Below are 22659 nucleotides of genomic sequence, written 5' to 3' on the forward strand. Positions count from 1 at the left end.
AAAGGAGGTAGAGAAAAGCAGAATTGTCAAAACCCTTGAGTACTCATACCAAATCACCAAGAGTCACTAAACCCAAGAAGGTCCTTCCACAGATATTTTCTCCTGCTAATCTAAATTTAGAAAGTGGGAGGGGGGGGGGGCGGGGAGAGGGGGATTTTTACCACTCTGCTTCCACTGACCTTTGCAGGAATCTGACTTGGCAAGAATTTTTACCTTTGCTGACTCATGTTAGCGGTCCCAGATCTTTCTACTGCAGCAGCTTAAGGGTGAGCAGTGACCAAATGGTGAGGTGTGTTGCTCACAGCACCAACTGTGTGGTGGAGCAAATTTCCTCTACCCTTCTCGGTTCTTTCTGTTGGCCTAATAGTCAAATCAACATTCAACAGATTAATAAGAGAAAACAACCAAATTTGATTGCATACATACATATGGGAACCCCACATAACATGAGTCAGAGAATTCACGTACATGAGAGTTTCAGAGACAGAAAGTTAAAATGAGGCATATGTGACATTCTGAGCTAAGGATGAGGCTTCAGAGCTAAAGATGAAGACACCTTGGGGCTTCAAAGAGCAGGAAGGTCATTTGCAGGATGATCAGAGTAGATGTTCAGTATTCAGAAATTTGCTCTGCCCTATAGATGGGTCATGGAAAGTTATTTCTGGTGATAACACTTATTATGGGCAAGGCCCCTAATGTAAATTCTTTAAGGGAGAGGTAAAGGTTTCCCATGAGCCTGCAGGGTCTCCATTGCCTTCTGCTCAAAATAATTTACGAGCCAAAGGTGCACATCTTGGGTAGCTTGTTCTGAACCTCTTCACAGTTTACACAGGATCACACAGTTCATAGGGGAAGAGTTCCTCTTTCTGAGAGGATTAGTGCTCTTTATATTGACAGTCCTGGGAACCTTTAGGATTATATTGTACTAGTAAACACATTCCACAAACCTGAAGAATGGAAAAGAGACCTCCAAGTTCCCACAATCTATGGCCCAAGGGAACCACATTAAAATTCGTACTTTGTGTTCTCAGAATAGTTTTTCATTTAGATTATGGTTATTTTGGGTATAATTCTAATGAGGTTGCTTATCTGGTTTCCCAGTTGTCAGATTAGAAGCAGAAAATTAGCACCGGGAGAAGAGTTGCTCAGGGTAGGGGCATTAACACGGCAAAATGTTGGAGACAGAGCCTCACAGTAGAGGAAAATAGTTTCCTTCTCTGTGAGATGAGCGGGTTGAACTGGTTAATCTCTGAAGGCCCTGCCAGCTCTAAAATGTGATGTGTTTAAGATAAAAGCTAGAAAAAGCTCTAGAAAAAACATGAGAATGAAAACCCTAGAAATCTGGACCCCGGGTTAGGGAAGTAATCCTAGAGAATTTGTAGCTCATAGTGCAATACTTGAAGCTTTTGATAATGACATTGAGTCATCAAGAAAACATTAAATTTTGTTGCAGAATGCAAAAAGCACAAATTACTTTTGAAAGATTTCATTAAAAAATGCTTATCAAAATGCTTGCTGCTTAAACATGCACTGTTTTGAAAATTTGGTTAGCGGGACATCTTCCCTGATATATTCATTGTTTTATGGGTTTTTTGTTCCTTGACAGAATAATTCTGATAGTTGTGACAGTATCTTTTTAAAAAAATATATTTTTATTGATTCCAGAGAGGAAGGGAGAGGGAGAGAGAACGAGATAGAAACATCAATGATAAGAGAGAATCATTGATTGACTGCCTCCTGTATGCCTCCTATTGGGGATCAAGCTTGCACCCTAGGCATGTGCCCTGACCGGGAATCAAAACTTGACCTCCTGGTTCATAGGTCCACACTCAACCACTGAGCCAAACCAGCCAGGCTGTAACAGTATCTTGCTTCTGTCTTTTGCTTTATACTAATTCAAAACATTTTTTTCCATCTCAGTTTCCAGTGAGTACTTTAACAAGATTTCTAGTTCTTATAATGTATCTTTAGTATGCAGCCTTCTTGTGCTTCTCACGTGGTTTCATGGTGAGCTGTTAATGAGGCTGTTAGACTGATGGCTTCTTGAGGGCAAGGACTGGGTCTTCTTCATTTGGTTCCTTTGAGTCTCTATACATGTGTGACATCAGTGAATCAACGAATGAATGAACTACAAAAGAATAAAGTCCCTCACTGGTCCTGCTTCTAAATCCTGTAGATTCGTCTTTGATAAGGCAGTATCTCTTCATTACCTTCCTTTTCATTTCCATGACCACTACTCTGTTCACTGCTCTCCAAAACCACAACTGACAAATAAATTGTCACATGCTGGTAGAAAATTTAGAAAATACATAAGTGAATACTAGTACACATAAAAAAGATCACCACTATCTAGAAATAACCAACATTGACATTTTAGAGTATATCCTTCCAGTCTTTTTTCTGAGACATTTCTTATACAACCCAGAACTCAGCTGCCACCCACCCTATATCTATTTACATGTAAGTATTTATAAGCAACTTATAAAATATTGCAAATTTTGTTTGGCAACGGAGTTTGGGGCTTCTTTTTTAATCTTCCTCTCCCTTTGGCGGACTCCCATCTTGCTAGCTCCTGTCATCTTCCTCCTGGTTCTTCTCTAGTCTTCCTCCTAGTTCTTCCCTAGTCTTCTGATATCTGATGGCTTTTATTACTTAAACCTTTGTGCTCATATCATTGTTCTCCTTAGAAGATAGAGGTAGTGGAGATGGTAGAGGGAGGTGATCATTTTTTTCTCTTACATATAAATGTCTTTCAAAAGTGGTTTATACTTAGTGTTTTTTTTCAGATTTAAAAATTGTGGTGAAATACACATAATATATTTACAATCGTAACTATTTTCAAGTACAGTTCAGTAGTGTTAAATATATTCACATTGCTGTGTAACCAATCTCCAGAACACTTTTTATCTTGCAAAATTGATACTCTATACCCATGAAACAACTCCCCAGTCTCCTCTCCCAACAGCCTCTGGTGACCATCATTCTATTTTCTTTCTCTATGAATTAGACTACTCTAGGTACCTTGTATAAGTGGAGATTATACATCATTTTTGCCTTTTTCCCACTTACCATAATGTTCTCAAGGTTCATCCATGTGTCAGAACTTCCTTTCCTTTTAAGGCTGAATAGTATTCCATTGTATAGATCCACCACATCTTGCTTATTCACTCATCTTTCGATGGATACTTGGTCACTTCCACCTTTTGGCTATTGTGAATAATGGTGCAGTGAGCATGGGTGTATACATTTCTCTTTGAGACTTTGCTTTCTGTCCTTTTGTGTATATATCCAGAAATGGAATTGCTGGGTCATATGCTAATTCTGTTTTTATTTTTTTGAGAAACCAGCATATTTTTTTTTCCACAGCAGCTGTATCATTTTATATTTCCAATGTAGATAAAATTTATATCTTTCTGTTTTTCACTAAAAATTATGTTGGGAGCAATTGCCACACCATTAAGTCATTTTTCAAAATTATGACTTTGGTGACTTTCAGCCTAATTGTCTACCATAATTTACTTAGTAATTTCTCTAGATGTTGATATTCAGGTTGTTTCTAGTTTTTGACTGTTACTAAGAATACAACGAAAATACTTATTTGCTGCTCTGATTATTTTCTCAGGATAATTTCTTATATGTGGAAATTATAAGTTTGTGTATTTTTAATATTTATGGCACAGATTGCCACTTTCTTCAGGAAGATTATACAGATTTATGTTTCTATACCAAGTGTATGTGAGAGTATCTGTTTCATTGCATTCTTGCCAACATTGGATAGTTGCATTAAAAACTTTTTTAAAACTTTGACAGTTTAAGAAACAATAATAGTATCCCATTTTGGTTTGTATTTTTTATTAGAGATGTCCAACTTCATTTTGACTGGTCTTGTATTTCTTCTTTTATGAATTGTCTTTTGTATTCATCTTCATTTTACTGACTTAGAAATAACTTTTATTTGATTATAAGAATTCTACGCTCAATTTGAGATGTATTAAAAAGTATTAAAAATTAAAATTATTAATTTTATCATGTAGAGATAAGTACCATTAAAATGGTGGATCTTCAAAGAATCTTTTTGACTATATTAGAACATCTGGTTCTGGAACCCATTTTTCCCCTTAATCTTCCAGTTTCCTTCTTTATTATTGGTCTGTTTACATTGTCTATTTGTTTTGGGGTCAGTTTGGGAAATTTTTATTTTCCCATAGACATTTCAAGGCAGCTGACTTATACACGCTACCTGAAATTAATATGGCCATCTGTACTTTAATAAAAAATTAGTGTTTGCCCAATGAATCTGTTTATCCTTCAACTCTCTGTGATTTTAACAGACTATTTATTTTAAGCTATATCTTGTTGAATATTTTTATTTTTAAAAATTTTTTTTAAATAAATCTTTATTGTTCAGATTATTACAGGTGTTCCTCTTTTTTTGCCCCCATAGCTCCCCTCCACCTGATTCCCCACCCCACCCCATGCCCTTACCCCCCGCCACTGTCTTCATCCATAGGTGTATGATTTTTTGTCCAATCTCTTCCCGCACCCCTCACACCCCCTTCCCCCTGAGAATTGTCAGTCCACCACTCCCTTTCTATATCCCTGATTCTATTATATTCACCAGTCCATTCTGTTCTTCAGATTTTTTATTCACTTGATTTTTAGATTCACTTGTTGGTAGGTATGTATTTGATGTCATTTTGTTGTTCATAATTTTTATCTTTACCTTTTTCTTCTTCTTCCTCTTCTTAAAGAATACCCTTCAGCATTTCATGTAATCCTGGTTTGGTGGTGATGAACTCCTTTAGCTTTTTCTTGTCTGTGAAGCTCTTTATCTGACCTTCAACTCTGAATGATAGCTTTGCTGGGTAGAGTAATCTTGGTTGTAGGTTCTTGCTGTTCATCACTTTGAATATTTCTTGCCACTCCCTTCTGGCCTGCATAGTTTCTGCCGAGAAATCAGCTGACAGTCGTATGGGTGCTCCCTTGTAGGTAACTAACCGTTTTTCTCTTGCTGCTTTCAAGATTCTCTTTTTGTCTTTTGCCCTTGGCATTTTAATTATGATGTGTCTTGGTGTGGTCCTCTTTGGATTCCTCTTGTATGGGGTTCTGTGCACTCCTGAACTTGTAAGTCTATTTCTTTCACCAGGTAGGGAAAGTTTTCTGTCATTATTTCTTCTAATAGGTTTTCAATATTTTGCTCTCTCTCTTCTTCTGGCACCCCCAAAATTCAGATGTTGGTACGCTTAAAGTTGTCCCAGTGGCTCCTTACACTATCTTCATATTTTTGGATTCTTTTTTCTTTTTGTTTTTCTGGTTGGGTGTTTTTTGTTTCCTCATGTTTCAGATCTTTGGTTTGATTCTTGGGGTACATTGATCTACAGTGGAGTTTCTGTATTTTCTTTATTTCAGACAGTGTATGCTTAATTTCTGACTGGTCCTTTTCCATTTTTTTGGCATTCTCATTAAGATCCTTAAAGGTCTCACTAAGTTCCTCAGCGGTTTTTAGAAGATTCTTGAGTAACCTTATAAATGTGGTTCTGAACTCTATGTCATCCAGTAGTTTGCTTTCCTCCATATCTTTCATTCGTGACATGTTTCTTCGTCTCCGCGTTTTGCTGCTTCCCTGTGTTGATGGAGTGGCTTTGTGTGGTAGGTGACCTATAGGGGCCAGTAGCTCAGCCTCCCCAATCACCTGAGGTGGATGCCTTTGGTACACCCCTTTGTGGGCTGAGTGCAAAGTCTTGGTGTAGTTAAGCCTTGATTGCTGTTGGTACACTGGGAGGAATTGACCTGCCAGCCAATTGGCTGTGAGGACCCGCTGTGTCTATAATGGAAGAACTGCTGCGCTGGAGACACACTTAGGTGCAGGACTTGTTTCAGTGGGGCTTTGGTGCTCACTGAGTCTGCCTCTTGAATGTGTCACTTATGGATGTGAGGAGTTGAAATCTGGTGTCTCACACTGACCACTAGGTACACTGGCTTCTGGATCTCTAATGGGGTGCAGGTCTGAGGCCACCCAGCAGGCCCTACAGCGAGAACTACAGTTTTCTCCTCTTTGCTTGGGGTTTGGAGGTTTTGGAGCTGTCTGACCTGGGCTGCAAGTTTGCTAGGTTAAGCTGTGATAGGGCAGGTCATTCATATGCTAAAGCTGCTGCTTGGAGCTTGGGTGGGTTTGTAGGTTGTGCAGGGCGGGGTCTCAGGGCGTTACTAGGCTAGGGCGTGGCAAACAGCGATGGCTGCCAATTAGCCGGCTCTGCGTCTCTGACCGCGTCCCAGCGTCCCGGGCCCCAGTGCAGTAAATAATTATTCCTGCGCGCAGCCCTGCAAGCAAGCCTCCCTCACTTTCCGACCCCATGGCAGACAGTCCAGCTCCTCCCCGTAGGAGTTTGGGTCCCCCGGGTCTCCCCAGAAACTGGAGTTCGGAGTAATCGGGAGCTTATCTCCCTTCAGGCTGAAAAAGCAGCGCTCCCAGTCACCCGTTGCCAGCCCGATTCATGCGCCCCCGTACCTCAGCTTTTCAGCGCTTGTGCACCTCTCAATGCTGTTTGCTCTTTCCTTCTAGTTGTAGAACTTCCACTCAGCCAGCTTTCCCGTGGTTCTGGGTGATAAACGTTTTGTCTTTTAGTTGTAGTTTTGAAATTGTTGTGCGAGGCAGCAGTTTAGGTGTTTACCTATGCTGCCATCTTGGATTCTCTCTCTTGTTGAATATTTTTAAAGATAATCTGAGGGTCCTTGTAAATACATTATTCACTTAAGTGACTTTATAAGATTTTGTCTTTGTTATTTGTGAGGGGTAGGTATTTTTGTGAAAAGCAGGGAGTGGCTGCTACTGAAATTTTGGCCACATGTCATTTTCAGTGACATTTTCTTATACTACTTTGAACTGAACTTTCTGATTTTGGTTTTCTTACCTTTGATCTATTTTGCCTATTTCTATCCTGCTGATTTTCCCCAAGCACCATCTTGATCACTCATTTCCCTGTTGAAAGTCTCCTTATTGTTTTCAGAATAAGCTTAAGACACACTTGGTGGCATTTAGAGTTCTCTACCCATAGTTGTATCTTTTGTTTTCTCTCATTAAGCCCTTACACAAATTATTATTCCAGCTGAATTGATCTTTTTATTCCCTCTACTCCCTCCCCAAACCTGCCTTGAAGTTATTTTTTGTTGTTGCTTTTATTTTTCGATTATAGTTTACATGCACTGTTATTTTATGTTAGTTTTAGGTATACAGCTTAGTGATTAGACAATCATATACTTTACAAAGTGGTCCCCTGATATTTCAAGTGCCTTATAGTTTTTTATGTTTGAATTTTGTTCAACTTTTATTCCCATTTGGATATTCTTTCCATCTACTTAAATGCTACTGATCATCCTTGGCTCAACTCTGCTCAACTCCAGTGAGCCTTCCCTTATATCATAGACGTGGGTTTTTCTTCCTGTGTGAGGGAAGGCAGAGAAAGGGATGAGGAAGGCACCCATGGCTAGATATGATTGTCAGCATTCCGGTTATTGGCATGAATGGTATGTTCATAGTGTTCACTCTATTATTTTTAAAGATAAATAAAATAAATAGAGGGCTATGCATGAAGCAATGTTGATAATGTGTTATCCTATCTAATAAAAGAGTAGTATGCAAATTGACTGTCACTCCAACACACAAGATGGCTGCCCCCATGTGGTCAAAGATCCTTCCCCCATGTGGACACAAGATGGCCACCACAAGATGGCCAGCAGGGGAGGGCAGTTGGGGGGAACCCAGGCCTGCAAGGGAGGGCAGGTGGGGGCAATCAAGCCTGCAGGGAAGGGCAGTTAGGGGTGACCAGGCTGGCAGAGGAGGGAAGTTGCGGGCAACTGGGACTGCAGGGAAGGGCAGTTGGGGGAGGGGACCCAGGCCTGCAGGGGAGAGCAGTTGGGGGGGACCAGGCCTGCAGGGGAGGGCAGTTGGGGGGGACCTAGGCCTACAGTGGAGGGCAGTTAGAGTGACCAGACCAGCAGGGGAGAGCAGTTAGGGGCAATGAGGCTGGCAGGAGAGGGCAGTTAGGGGTGACCGGGTTGGTAGGGAAGGGCAGTTGGGGGGGACCAGGCCTGCGGGGGAGGGAAGTTGGGGGGGACCAGGCCAGTAGGGGAGGGCAGTTAGGGGTGACCAGGCCTGCAGGGGAGGGTAGTTAGGGGCAATCTGGCTGGCAGGGGAGCAGTTAGGCATCAATCAAGCTGTCAGGGGAGTGGTTAGGTGGTGATCAGGCTGACAAGCAGAAGCAGTTAGGGGCAATTAGGAAGGCAGGCAAGCAAGCAGTTAGGAGCCAGCAGTCCTGGATTGTGAGAGGGATGTCCAACCGCCCGTTTAGGCCCGATCCCGGTGGGATTGGGCCTAAACGGGCGGTTGGACATCCCTCAAGGGGTCCCAGATTGGAGAGGGAGCAGGCTGGGCTGAGGGACAGCCCCTACCACCCCCCCCCCCCCCCCGTGCACAAATTTCATGCACCGGGCCTCTAGTAAACCAATAATTATCATTATTTCCATCTGGTACAGCAATAGCCAAAAAATAAAAAGAAAAAGAAATCTCCTTCTGTTTACAGACTTGATAGCTTTATCTCCTCCATTAGACATTGAAGTCCTAGAACCAGGAACTTGGTGTTGTCTTATTATTAATCCCCCATTGTACCCAGGATGACGCTTAAGAACAAAATTTGTTGTGGTTTTTGATTTAAAGAATGGTTTCACATTCTGTTTCATTTCTTCCTTTCAACAGAGTCATCCATGACTTTATGGGTCATAGATGCCTTAGAAAATGAGGAGTTTGAGTTTAATTCCATGGTATCTGTAACCTATGCTGAAAATGGATTTGGAGGTTCCCCAGGTAGATACTAAAGAAGTAGAGAAAGCAGCTGTGACCAGATGTTTCAAATTTGAAGAACTATCCTGGTCACGTAGCTCAGTTGGTTAAAGTGTCATCCTGATACACAAAGGTTGCTTGTCCTATCTCCGGTCAGGCCACATACAAGAAGCATCAATAAGTGAAGCAACAAGTTGATGTCTCTCTCTCTCTCTCTCAAATCAATAAAAAAAATAAAAATTGAAGAACCAAAACTCCTGTCAAATACTGGAATAATTTTTACGTTTGTGAGAAATTGTTAGGAAAGTTCAAGAACGAGGAGGATTATCAAGCTTATGGAAATTATAATGGTATCTGGAATTGAAAGAAGAAACTGGAAGGGAATATCGACAGTTAACTTTAAACATTTTTCTCTTTGGGCTCCTTAGACATAGAATAAATACAAAATGTACATCTTTGTTCTTTGTGTAATTTTAGGGGTTATGACATACTCTAATTTAGGCTGGCCTTATCTCACCTTGTACTCCTTTTTCCTCTTCCCCCTTCAGTGCATGTGTACAAAAATGTATACACATACACTCAGACAACTCACCTTTCTTGAGCATTTCCTGAATCTCCTACCTCTGAATCTCTCCTTGGCATTTTAAATTTAATTCTTCTATTGAATTCTATTGAGTACTCAGTATGTGACTTAAATATCTATTATTTATATAGCCCGCTTTTAACTTCATGGCTGAAATTCATTATCCCCTAGTCCAGTGGTCGGCAAACTCATTAGTCAACAGAGCGGCAAACCGTTTGCCGACCACTGCCCTAGTCTAACTCTTCACTCTTTTGGGTATTATGTATCTAGTGCTCACATCCGCGTGTGCGCACACATACATTTTGAGTCCCTTTTCTCATATTGCCTTATTCTAAATATGCAAATGTCTGTCTTCTCTAAATTTAAACCTTCTTGGGGACAGGTTCTTGGTGATATTTTTCTTTGTGTTACACCTGGAACCATAATAGTTTCTGGCCTGTGGTAATTGCTCACTGAAGAGAATGGCTTTGAAGAACGTTTTCTGCCACCCCTCCTTTTAAGTGAAATATCATGTAGGATTCATATATGTAGACTAGATTAAAGGAGGTATTTTATTAGTATAAATTTATTAGCTCAAATTTGACATTTGATTATTATAAGGTCATCCAAAAGAACAATGAGTTGATTTAATAAACTTCTAATGAAATTTTTGTTTATGGAAGATAGTTCCAGTCTCACCAACTTAAGCATCTGCCTCTTTTACTCTGTATCTCTCTCTCTCATATATATATACATATATATATATATATATATATATATATATATATATATATATACACACACACTCTGTCTTTTCATGGTATCAAGAAAATCTGATTCACATGGATCAGTAGTTGCAGATGCCAGTGTTTTTAAGTAGCTTTCTCCAATTTAGCTGATACAGTGGCTGAAACGAGTGGAAAATACCTGTTTCAAATGAACATTGCAGCAAGAAACAAGTGCGTGCAGTTATTACTTGTTAAGTTTCATTTTAAAGAGTCAATTAATAGGTGCTTGAGCCATTTTAACTTGTCACTGTTTGGCAGAATATACCACATGAGTGTATCTTGTCATTTAATTGAGTGGAAAACACACATATGTTGTAGCATTATATTTGCTTGTACGATTTTATGTGAGTAGACTTGTGTAGGTCTGAATTTAAAGCAGACACAAGAAGCCTGCAGTCTTCTTAATCAGTGTTACAGTCCCAAGAAGTTCACATATGTTCTCAAAGAAGCTTTATTATGAGGGTTTCAGAAAGAAACAGAGTCAACCAGGCAGCACAAATTGTTTTGTTTTCTGGAAGGTGTCTCCTTTGTGTTAAATTTTGATAGAGAATACAAATGAGTGTGGGCGATGCTTTACATTACGGTTTTAAAAACGATTCATATATATTAACAATGACATTTGAATCAAATGTTTGCAGAGCCCTGGAAGCACAGTTGACTACCCTGTATTAGGATAAAAGGATTGCTGACATCAGAAATGTTCACTGTGGCCCTGGCCAGTGTGGCTCAGTTGGTTGGGTGTCGTCCTGTGTACTGAGAGGTTGCCAGTTCGGTTCCTGGTCAGGGTACATGCCTGAGTTGCAGCTCGATTCCATGTGGGGAGGACAGCTGATTGATGTTGCGCTCTCACAGCAATGCTTCTCTCTTTCTGTCCCTCTCCCTTCCTCTCTCTCTAAAAAAATCAATTAAAAATGTTAAGAAAAGAGAAATGTTCATTGTGTCAGACTCTTTCGTTTCCTGCATGGGAACTGTGATGATGTGTGTGAAAGTCTCCAGCACAATATCTAGTGTGTGTACTAGATAACAAAATGACTAAATAAAGAGAAAGAATAGTAACTGTTAATAGTTATTAAATATTTACTATATGCCAGATGCTCTGTAAGTGCTCATAATAAACCCAAGCGTGTACTGTTATTATTCCCATTTTAAAGACAAGAAAACTGAGACATAAAGAGATTAAGTTACATGTTTAAGGTTGTCCAGTTTTTACTTGGCATAAATTTGAATTTTGGCTCTGTGACCATTACACTATGACAACAGTTGCATTTAACAAGTATGGTGCTTTCTCTAGTGATTTATTTTCGTTGTGAAGTGTAGCTGATCTTATGCAGCCATGCAAGGCTGATCTTTCTGTCTGATTTATCATTTTCATGGAACTACAGTGATTCTTAATTGTCTATTAACCTTCAGCAGTACATTCAGTACATTTGCCAACAGCATTTAAAGAAACAGATCCTGTCTGGGCACTTGGATTTATAAAGTGGGTTTGATGTTCCCAGTGAGCCTTTCCGCATGTTTTCTCAGTTCAGGCGGATGTACTGATGTATATGGGGCATCCCTCCTGACAGTTTTACCGTGGGCAGAACAGATGGAAATAGCATCGAAAACCAAAGCCCTTGGTTATTTTTTCTACTTTACATTTCAATGATTGTTGATTTTATAGCCCGGGAGGACTAGTTTTGGAAGACCAAATAGGAAAAATAAATCACAAAAGGAAGAGGCAAAGCAATGGCTCTAAGAATTGCTGGGTCTTTATGCTACTTTTTAAGAGCTTTTTGTTGTTTAGCAATACCAAGTACAGCTTTGGAAGAAGGAAATGATATTTGTTTCAAATGATCATTATTTACTTTTGGTTTCAGTAGCCATTTCGCTGGCAGCTATGCTGAGAAACTTCATAAGAAAGACCCGCGTCTCTGGAGGAGCAGGACAAGTCAGTGCCTAACTGTAAAATATCATTATATCATAGGGGTCCTCAAACTTTTTAAACAGGGGGCCAGTTCACTGTCCCTCAGACCGTTGGAGGGCCGGACTATAGTTTAAAAAAAAAACTATGAACAAATTCCTATACGCACTGCGGGCCCGGGACGAGTTGGCTGCTAAGCAGGACAGGCAGCGGCACCCGGTGGGCCGGATAAATGTCCTCGGTGGGCCGCATGTGGCCCGCGGGCCGTAGTTTGAGGACGCCTGTTAGAGTTACTTAACAAGTGCTACACGCTCTCAATAATGGGAGTAAGTAGCTGGGGCACAGAGATGAAGAATTTCACAGTTGAGGCAACACCTGAGCAAGGTCTTGAAGAATGAACAGGAGTTTGCCAGGTTAGGATGTTAAGGACTAGAAGTGCAGACTCTTTCTGGCCTATTACTGTGTTTCCTTGCACTTTGCATCTACCTCTTGTCTCTTTATGTTATGTCAAAGGAGAAAAGCAACCGACAGTGACGAGCTGGAATAAACTACTCTTATTTTTTCTATTAGTTTTTGATAAGGTCTTTAAAAAAAAAGTTAACTCAGTTTGTTTTGCTTTAAACAAGTATAGATAGAGCTTGTATTTCTATCTCATACTAGTACGCTGATCTCACAGCTAACTAATGTTTAGTAATAGAATGTGGAAGTGGAGATCAGGAGCAATCATTTTCTTTCAGGCTTTATGTCTGGACTCAATCTAATTCTTGATGTCCAGGTGATCTGCTTTCACAAGACTGGTGCAGTTATTTGTAGATACATATACGTAGGTCTTCCCTGTACGAATGTGAGATCTTCCCTGTTGTGGCCATGATCATGGATTTTCCAGAAGAGTTCTGCTTGAAACATTTTGCTTTGTTATTAAGAATATCTAGGAGCTTGATCTGTTTGAGGTTTGTAATATTGCAAACTTTATATACTAGGTGACTAGCTTCGGTTATGAGATCATGTGTCAGAGGTCTGTAGAATTATGACAAAGCACGTATGTGGAGACATGTGCCTGAATTACCCAGATAATTGCTGTAATCTCAGGCTGCCTGTGTGCTATCAACCACTGGCTGATGGTAGTCATTCCTATGCCAGGCCTCTATCCACTAGATGGTGCTAATATTTGCTGTTGCAGATCCAGCCCAGGGTAATTTTGCAATAAAAGGTGAATTATTTGCCCTAGCTGGTTTTGCTCAGTGGATAGAGCATCGGCCTGTGGACTGAAGGGTCCCAGGTTTGATTGCAGTCAAGGGCACACGCCTGGGTTGCGGGCTAGGGCCCTGGTAGGGGGCATGCAGGAGGCATGACTCTCATCATAGATATTTCTATCTCTCTCACTCCCTCTCCCTTCCTTTCTGAAAGCAATAAAAAATATATGTATTTTTTAAAAAGGTGAATTATTTATTCAATAAATATTATGAAGTATCCGTGAATCAAACTCCCCAGGGGTTGTGAGTGGTGGGTTCTGAAGAGAACCAGGGTGTAGTCCCTGCCCTTGGGAGGGTACCCTCATTGCTGTACACAAATAGCGAGGCATCAAGTGGAAGAGGCCTTAAGAGAGAGGCAATCTAATGCAGTGGTGAGCATGCTGATGCTGGAGCCAGAGTACTGGGTTCAAATCCCAGCTTGTCCACTGCCAGTGTACCAGCTACATTACTTAACCTCTCTGTGCTGGAAAATGTGAGTAATAAAAGTGCTTCCCTCAGAAGGGATTATGTGAGCTAACTATGCAAAGCACTTAGCTCTGCAGCTGGTATATAGATTGGCTTTGTATCCCTACCCCCAACTGCTGGCACAGATGCCCAGTAAAGGCAGTGAAGGTGGCGTGCTTCACCTGCATTATTTACTGGTGGATCCTAAGTGTGCCAGGCACTCCTCCTGAATAAATATGTTGAATCATAAGTGTAGGTTTGAGGATGGACTTTGTGAATCTAGCCGAGTGTGTAAAGTGTGGACCTACTAACAGGGACTCATAAGCTTCCTAATTTAATCAGTTTCTTTTAGATTTCTGTCCTGCTCATTCTAAAGACGCAGATTTTTCATGAAAGAATGCCATTTTTAGGGGAGGTGGGTGGGTGGAGGTGGAAGAGGGTAAAGGGGGGATAAATGGTGATGGAAAATAATTAAATTAAATTAAAAAGAAATAATGCCATTTTTATAAGAAGATCTTCCTGAGAAAATGCAATGATGCAGAAGGTGGTTTTCCCGGGTGTTCTGCTGGAGGGGAAGGAGAGCTCCTATGGTGACCTTTCACCTCCTGGGGGCACCTGATGGGGGGGATCTCCGGGGGACTGTTATAGCCACTCCTCTTGCCTGCTTCTCCCTTGCTTTTTCTGTCTACATTGAACAACATCTTGAAGGCAAATGTCAAGACTAGGAATAAGAAGAGCTTAATTTGTCACATCTGAGTACAGCTGTGTGTGGAACTGCAATTTGCATTTTAATGTCCTGCTTATTCCAGAAAAGTGGCATTTTACAGATTTCCTGTATTATTCATGAATTCCAAGGCTTTGTAGTTTAAAAATAAAGTTCAGGTAATGACCAAGAATAAGAGAAGTTAAACTCTATCAGGGTTTCTCACTCTTGCCTTGTCTCATCACTTTTCCATCTGCTTAAGCATTTCTTAGCCTATTTCTGTGTTACGTACCCCAATGTCAGGAACAGACAGATGCCTCATTAGCTTCAAAGTTCCCAAAAGAACATGTGACCTGCAGAGACAAACAGGACAGGTACCTGGGAGCAGGCAGGTACCACAAGCGCTTTCCTGCTGACGGAGTGGGTGAACCATCCTTAGCCGAGGCTTGCCCCTGGCCAGGTGGCATTTCCTCAATGCCCCCATGCAGGTTATCCTACCTGTGGAATGTGTGGGCAAATGCTGGGCAAAGGTCAGGTGTTAACCCATCTGCTCTTCTAAATTATGTATTTTTTTTTTAAATGAAAACGCAGGTTATTCAGCTCAGAGACAAACCTGGGCGTATGTGCTGGGGAAGTTTGCTCCCCAGAAAGGCCTGGAATGCGCAGTAGTTAAGATGGAAGCCAGGCGGTGTGAAATGGCCCCATCCGTGTGGTCACGTGAATTTAGGTGAGAAAGGACACTCCAGGGGCAGGTACGGTTCCTGGGCTGCTTAGACTGCTCTTGGACTCTCCTGGGAGGTGGTGCCATGGGGCTGGAGGGCTTGATGGGTTGCTGCGTTCTGTGCTCGGTCTTTGACACCAGGCATAACAGTGCAGTTTGAGGAGCAGTCAGAAATGTTGGGGGGAAATCAATACAATTTTAAGGACTAAGTAAAGAATAAGAATAAGATTCATGGTGTTATTTAAAATATGTCTATCACACAATGGATGTTGGAAGTGGATGGCTGGAATCAATCAATGCCGGTTCTTGGCTGAAGTGGCTATTGTCACCGATGGGAAGTAGGGGAGTAAGGAGGGAAATCGGTTGTTCATACTTATTTAGTGCCTATGTATCAGGTACTAAATCACGTACTATATAGAGGGGAGTGTGTGTGTGTGTGTGTGTGTGTGTGTGTGTGTGTGTGTGTGACACTGTACCAAGGTTTTTACAAACTTTCTGATTTAAACACTGACAAGGTCCTGTATTGGTGGATTTGTTATCTTGTGATGCAAATGAGCACCAGAGGCTCCAAGAGATCCTGAGATTTTGAGCATCAGAGAAAAAAACAACGTATTTAGTATGTGATACAGGGCTATTAATAGATCTTTTCAAAGTCCTTTGTGATGAATTTTAAGATAATGAATTTCAGGGGGTAGATAGTTATATTTCCTGAGATGGTTGGCAACATAATGAGATAGTTTCGTATGACAGATAATGTATAAAATTCTATACTGTTTTACATCATCTATTTAATAGGACCTGTCTTGGTGAGAATGTAATTAATCTCTGTCTTTCTTTGTGGAATTGGATTGTACCTGTCAGGAACTACATTTTCTAAAATCTTGCTTGAAGTTACAGAATAAAAACAATTATTATACAATGACCTTTCTTCTAAGGGCAGACCTGGTTGGAAAAATTCACGATGAAGCATCATGGCATAATGGAAAGCAAGAGGGGAAATAAGACAAAACTCAGGATGAGGTGAGTGAGTGGGTGCTCCAAAGTCATGATTATTGCAGCAGATGACAAGATGATGGGGTCAAGAAAATACTGATTAAATGTTAACGTCCAATTAAAATCCAGGCTATTTCCCATAGTTGTATGGGCGAATACATAGTCTAAAAACTCATCTAATGCAAAATAATAGAGATGCTGTATAAAATTTAAACACTGTATATCATCTTAATTGCATGACTGATCTGGCAAGAAAGTAAGAGGAATCTGCTTACTTAAACTGGAGAGAAAGCAAGCAGTCAGAGAGGTAAACCAGTGTGGAAGCTGGTGGCCTCCCTAGAGGATGGCTGCTGATTTCTGGTGACATAGCGTCCTGGCTATAAAGGCTGTATTGGGGGGACAGGGGGACAGCAATTCAAGGGTTTTATATTTGGGGCATAAAGTTGAAACTGTCACCCAAATATAGGACCCTTGAAAGGGGTGGGGGGACTTGCAGATGAGTTAGCAGGGAAATCCGCCTTCTTAACCCTGACACTGGGGAGTGCAAAGTATCCCTTGAGAATATTTAACCATAACCAGGCATTAAGGGGGTTTTGAGGTTGGGTTCATATTACTCCTGAGACCCAGGGAAAACAAACCAAACAAACCAAACCACAGTTTGGTTTAAAATGAGCCTAGATGGACAATACTGCCCGGCCTTGGAAGCTGATGCAAATGGTCTATGGAGAAACACACCCTTGATCCAGGCCTAAGAGAATATCCACAGTTAAAGTTCTGGTAAGCCTGGGTTCACAATCACCAAATCATAAAACTGTTAAGGAAACCAGGGACTACTAGCAAAAACTACACACAGCCCAATAGATCTAAAGCAGGGGTGGGCAAACTTTTTGACTCGAGGGCCACAATGGGTTCTTAAACTGGACCGGAGGGCCGGAACAAAAGCATGGATGGAGTGTTTGTGTGAACTAATATAAATTCAAAGTAAAGGAGCGGAGGGGAGAGCAAGAGAACCCTCCGCTCTTTCGGCTCCACGGGCCGGATAGAACAGCCGAACGGGCCGGATCTGGCCCGTGGGCCGTAGTTTGCCCACGGCTGATAAAGCCTTTAAATATAATTATGAAATACTGAACGTAAGTTACCCATGTTGACTGTGTTTAAAGAAATAAAAGATGGAATTAAAAGTAGAAGCAAGGAACAAAAATATTCAAAAATAACCAGGCAGATTTGTGGGAAGGATCTAAAAGGGTTCTGTGATGGGTGTTAGATAAGAGTAGAAGCCTCATATGAAGTCTTGGAGAGCCTTAGGGACATGGTATGGGGCAAGGGGATCTTGTTTTGGAGAATCCTGGTTGAGTCTAATTGGCCCTTTAAGGGCATTGTCATTGCTTTTCAGAGTGCCTTTTGTTTGGAAGGATACAGGCCATCTCATTTTCTGAGACACAGGAAAGGTGATGGGCATGGCTCTAGGACAGTGGTCAGCAAACTGCGGCTCGCGAGCTGCGGTTTGCCACTCTGTTGACTAATGAGTTTGCCGACCACTGCTCGGGGACTCATTGCGCAAGAAAGTCAGGAATTCCAAAGACTTGTTTTTTTAATTAAAAAATATTTTTATTGATTTCAGAGAGGAAGGGGGAGGGAGAGAGATAGAAACATCAATGATGGGAGAGAATCATTAATCGGCTGCCTCCTGCATGCCTCCCACTGGGGATCAAGGCCACAAACCCGGGCATGTGCCCTGACCGGGAATTGAACCATGACCTCCCTGGTTCATAGGTTGATGCTCAACCACTGAGTCACACCTGCTTGGCTCCAAAGACTTTTTGAGAGATATAGCTTTATCATTGCCACCACACCACCACCGCCATCATCATTAACATCATCTTCATCATCATCATCTCCATTAACACATACTGTGTTTCATGCATTGTCTTGAGCACATGGTATGGATTATTTTACCTTATTAAACAAGATTTTACTTTGTTTAACCTTCTCATTATATGTGCTATCATTCACCCTATGTTACAAATGAGGTAATGAATTCTTAGGGAGGTTTAATGGCTTACTCAAGCTACGAGTAGCAATTGGGTGTGAACCTAGTCAGCCTGACTTGCGAGCTCACCTTCATGAACTTTGGTGGCTCTGGAAGTTGCTCAGTGCCCTCTTGGAGAAGCATCGCAGCCAGTGTGGTTTCCTAAGGGGACTGGGCATCAGGTGCATTGTTTCTTATCCATGGCTGTGGAATTGGAGGTGCTATAGATGCAGCTAGGGCAGGAGCCCTCTCCTCCCCGCCAGGATGAGGGATGGAGCATGCTTGCCTGTATTTGTGATGTCCCATTAATGACAGGAATCAGCTTCCCAAAGGGGAGCCAGGGCACAGCCGAGGTCTATGCCTGACCTGGAGTACAGCCTGATCCAACCCAAGAAGAAGGAGTGAGAAAGCCAAAGGAGAAAGTATGCAGAGCAAGGAGCAGGGCTGGGAGGGTAGTGTTTGAGTAAGGTCCAGATTATGGCTTGACTGCACCTGCACTCACCAAAGCCACAGACACAGTTATGCCGGGAACAACATAGTGGTCAAAGAACAGCAGAGAGAGGGCTTTTCCCACCTAAAACCTGTTTTTGGTGCAGAAGGTCTTACACTGACGATGTTGAACCCTCTTCCTCTGTCTGCCCTGACTCTTCTCTCTTCTGGCACTCTCTGCTCCAAAGGGTTGGAAGGAGGGAGAGAGCTTACCTGTGCTGAAATTCTTTCTTAAAATCTGCAAGAGGCACACACATTTCCTCAGGGAATACACGTGGAGGCTATGCAAGAAAACAGCAGCATGAGGTGGTGAATTTAAATCCTCCCCCCACTGGCCCTTCACGAGTGTTCACAGCCAGAATCAGGGCAGCAACTCTCTCTTTCTAGTGGCTGATCCCCTAGGGCAGCACGCTGTGTAGAAAGTTAGGGGTGCCTGATCTCCTCTCTGATAGGCGGGATGCCACCTGCGGAGAGGTCACCAGGAACAAGGCCTAGGTCAGGGTGCCTGAGGCTTGAAGGAAAATGTTTTGAAGACTGGACGGATATTGGAATCAAAACTTGAGTTTGAAAATCAAGTTCAGAATTGAGTCAGGAGACGCAGGTAGAAGATGACCACATGGACAATGGATGTCCAGGCGTGGATCCCCGTTTGGATCGTGGAGGAAACAGGAAAGCCCAGTGCCAGGGCCTGTGGGTGTGGACAGGTGGGAAGTGGCCTGGGTTAAGTGCAGAGGCAGAGGGCGAGTATCCGGGGTATGCTGCTGTGTGAGACCCCAGTTCAGTTAAAGGAGCCATATTTGAGCAGCAAAACAGTAAGACTTTTTTCCCCAGTTTATTACAGTCTCTGTTTTAGGGTTATCAGGAGCCTCAGCATGTCCGGTGGCTGGTGTGGGGAGAATCATTGTCCTTATCCTTTGGGATCTATGCTTCAGCTAGTTAGAGTCAAGTTCAGGGGAAATGGAGGAGGAAAAGACAGTAGGGAATTGTACCCTTGGAAATGTCCATAAAGGAATTTTCAACCTTCACTGAAGAGCAAGAGATGAAGAGGCACGTGTGATTTGAGGTGGTGTGTGGGGAGGTGACATCATTACTTGTTGACACCAATTGCATTCTCTTGTACTGATTCTATCAGCATCTCATTTCCCATAAGACATAGGCATTCAGAAGCCAACTCCTGTTTCTCACAATTGTAGTATAATTCCATGTGCACAACCACTGGTTGCCTCACCAAATCCATTCTTTCATTTTTTCTTTCTTAACAAGGCTCTGGGTTTGGTTAGGATGGCAAAGCTTCCAGTTGAAATGCTTGCCTCCCAGCCTCTCTTGGTCCTGAGGTGGTCAGATTACATTGTCCTGGTGGAGGAGACTAAGGTGAAAGTTCTTTCCAGGCAGCCCCTGGAAAAGTCCTTAAAATGGGCAGATTTGGTTGGCGTTATCTTTTGCCTTTTGGCCTTTTCTCCTGTCTCCTTGCCTGGAACATGGATGGCGGGCCTCCTTTTGTGGGAACCATCGTAAGGCCACTGAAGGTCTGTTAAGAATTAGAAGGGGAGGCGATTTAGTAGGGGAGGGCTCCCTGATGGCATTGCAGAGGCACTGTACCTGTTTGGGAATCCTGACCTCCAGAGGAAAACAAATTCATGTTTGGTTAAGTCACTTTGGTAAGGCCATTTATATTCTGCCAGAAGCATTCCTGTCGGGTACACCCTCACTTACTCTATAAAATAATAATTGTTCTGATTTGGCAGGCCATAGGGAATTCTGGCCAGACCTCAGCTAAACTACAACCTTAAATAATTGGATTTTCTTTCCTTTATGTCTCTTACATGGATGGCTATTATTCAGATGAATAACACCGAGGCTGTGCAACTTCTGAAATCATCAAAGAAGATTCTATTATGTTCAGTAGATTTTCTTTATGTAAATTAAAATCTACCTAGTATATTTTGGAAAGTTTTTTTTTCCACAATAAAAAACAAGCAATAACTTTAGAATTCAATTTCCAAAAAAAAAAATCTTATTCCCTAAATATTCTGGTTAATCAGCATTTTTTTAACCATAAAATTTAATTTAATTCTGCTTATGTGTTGATTTTAAAATTAAAAAACTAAGTTATTTTCTTTGAACCAATGTAAAATGTAAGGTGTGAAGTTTATGAAATTACTTACATGACTAAATCAAATTTAGGTCATCAATTTAAGAGAAAGAAAAAATAGTTAAGCTTTCCACCATTTCTAAGGTTAATAGAATTTATCCAGTTAATTAAAGGATATAAAGATTTCCAACTTTCTGCTTTTTCAGGTAAATATCCTGAACCAGAGCTGACCAGCGTACGTATGTGAGTGTGTACTTGAATTAAAGCTTTTGAAAATAAATGTTACTGTAAAGAGAAAGTAGAATGAGCAATGTCCATCCAACAGATCTGAGTAATACTAAGTAATAAGTTAGCCAGACCTTTATAATTAAAATACTCATCAATTTAAGTTCTCAAAGATTTTCAAGGCGTGAAATAACCAAAGGAACACATTAGAAGTAATTAAGAACAGGTAGAAGCTATTGTCCCAAATTTTCAGGTCCAGTGTGGCAGTCAGTGGCCACAGGTGACTGCTGTGTACATGAAATGTGTTTAGTGAGAATTGTGCTGTATGTGTAAAATATACATTAGATTTCAAGGATGTTATACAGGGAAAAAACTATAAAATATCTTGTTAAAATTCTTACATTGGTTATATATGGAAATTGTAATATTTAGGATGTATGAGTTAATATATTATTACAATTAAGTTCACCTGTTTTTACCTTTTTTAAAATTATAAACTTTAAATTACATATGTGCCTCACATTATAATCCTTTTAGATAGTGCTGGTCTAAAACAATTAATTGAAACAGACTCAGAAATAAAGGAGAAAGCTAGTGAATAGAAACCATTGTTGTTGTAAATGAGGAAAAAGGATTCTTGAGAAATCTGCTCCCTAGAATGCTGCCGCCCCAGGGAGCATTACCAAATGGAAGTCAGGCCCTGTCTCTTCCCGGCTCTGCCCTCCAACGCGTCTCATCTCACCTAGAGTAAAACCCATAAGGCCGCACAGTGGCCTGCCAGGCGCCCCAAGGTTTGGTTCCCGAGCACTTTGCAAATCTGTCCCTAGCATTTCTCCTCACTCACCCGCAGGCTAGCCACTCCGGCCCTTTGGCTGGTTTGAACGTGCCCATGTGCTGCTTTCAGGGCCTTGCATGTAGGACTCGCTTTCTCTGGACCCTCGTGTGGCTCCCTCTCTCACTTCTCCCCGGACTCTGCTCACATCGGCCTCATCTCGCCCTCCTTACTCTCTGTCCCTATACCCGTTTTAATTCATTTGCACAGCACCTTACACTGCTGCCTGCAAAACCACGTATAATTTGTTTCCTTGCTTTCAACACCATTGTTCAGAAAAGTAGTAGAACATAGTAGGCCCTCAATAAATATTTATAAAACATAAGAATGAATGAAAATATTTAAGTGAAGCAACCAAAATAGGAAAAAAAAGAGTTTGGGAGGAAAAACACCAAAATATTAATAAGGTATATCCCTGAGCGATGAGAGTATGAGTGATTTTAATTTATTTCTGCTACCTGCCCAAGCGGATCCCCTCTTCTTCCTTGTTAACAGAACCTTACTTCATTCAGGCACTCCCTCTGGCACACACCGTCATGTTTCACTAACTCACTCATGGATGCCTCATATTTCTGTGATTGGTTTAGGAGTAGGTATGTGATGTATTTCCTGCTGGTGAGCTGTGAACAGAGGCTGCCAAGAGGACCAGCTGGGAAAGGCTTTATTGCTTAAAAAGAGATGCTGATAAAGAAACAGTTTATCAGAGCTCTACTGGATGTAATTTATGTGAGATGCTTGAAATGTCCATAGGGCTGCTAAGTCTGAACACTGAGGATGGCAGAGTGAAAT

At 41.5% G+C, this 22659-nt stretch overlaps 1 protein-coding gene across 4 annotated transcripts in view; it reads left to right on the forward strand.

The window, feature by feature from the left end:
• HTR7 (5-hydroxytryptamine receptor 7) overlaps positions 1-22659 on the forward strand; it is an 80011-nt gene that overhangs the window by 27817 nt on the left and 29535 nt on the right. Inside the window, exon 1 of one of the 4 annotated variants that reach the window (XM_080640060.1) lies at positions 16199-16230. The exons of the other annotated variants lie outside the window; for them this stretch is intronic. Within the exon in view, the coding sequence (XP_080496186.1) occupies positions 16226-16230 (5 nt within the window). The 5' untranslated portion in view covers positions 16199-16225. Of the gene's footprint in view, positions 1-16198; positions 16231-22659 lie in introns of those variants that run through there. 4 annotated transcript variants of the gene reach the window in all.

The sequence above is a fragment of the Plecotus auritus genome (assembly GCF_963455305.1).
Source record: "Plecotus auritus genome assembly, chromosome: 9".
Taxonomy (NCBI): Eukaryota; Metazoa; Chordata; class Mammalia; order Chiroptera; family Vespertilionidae; genus Plecotus; species Plecotus auritus.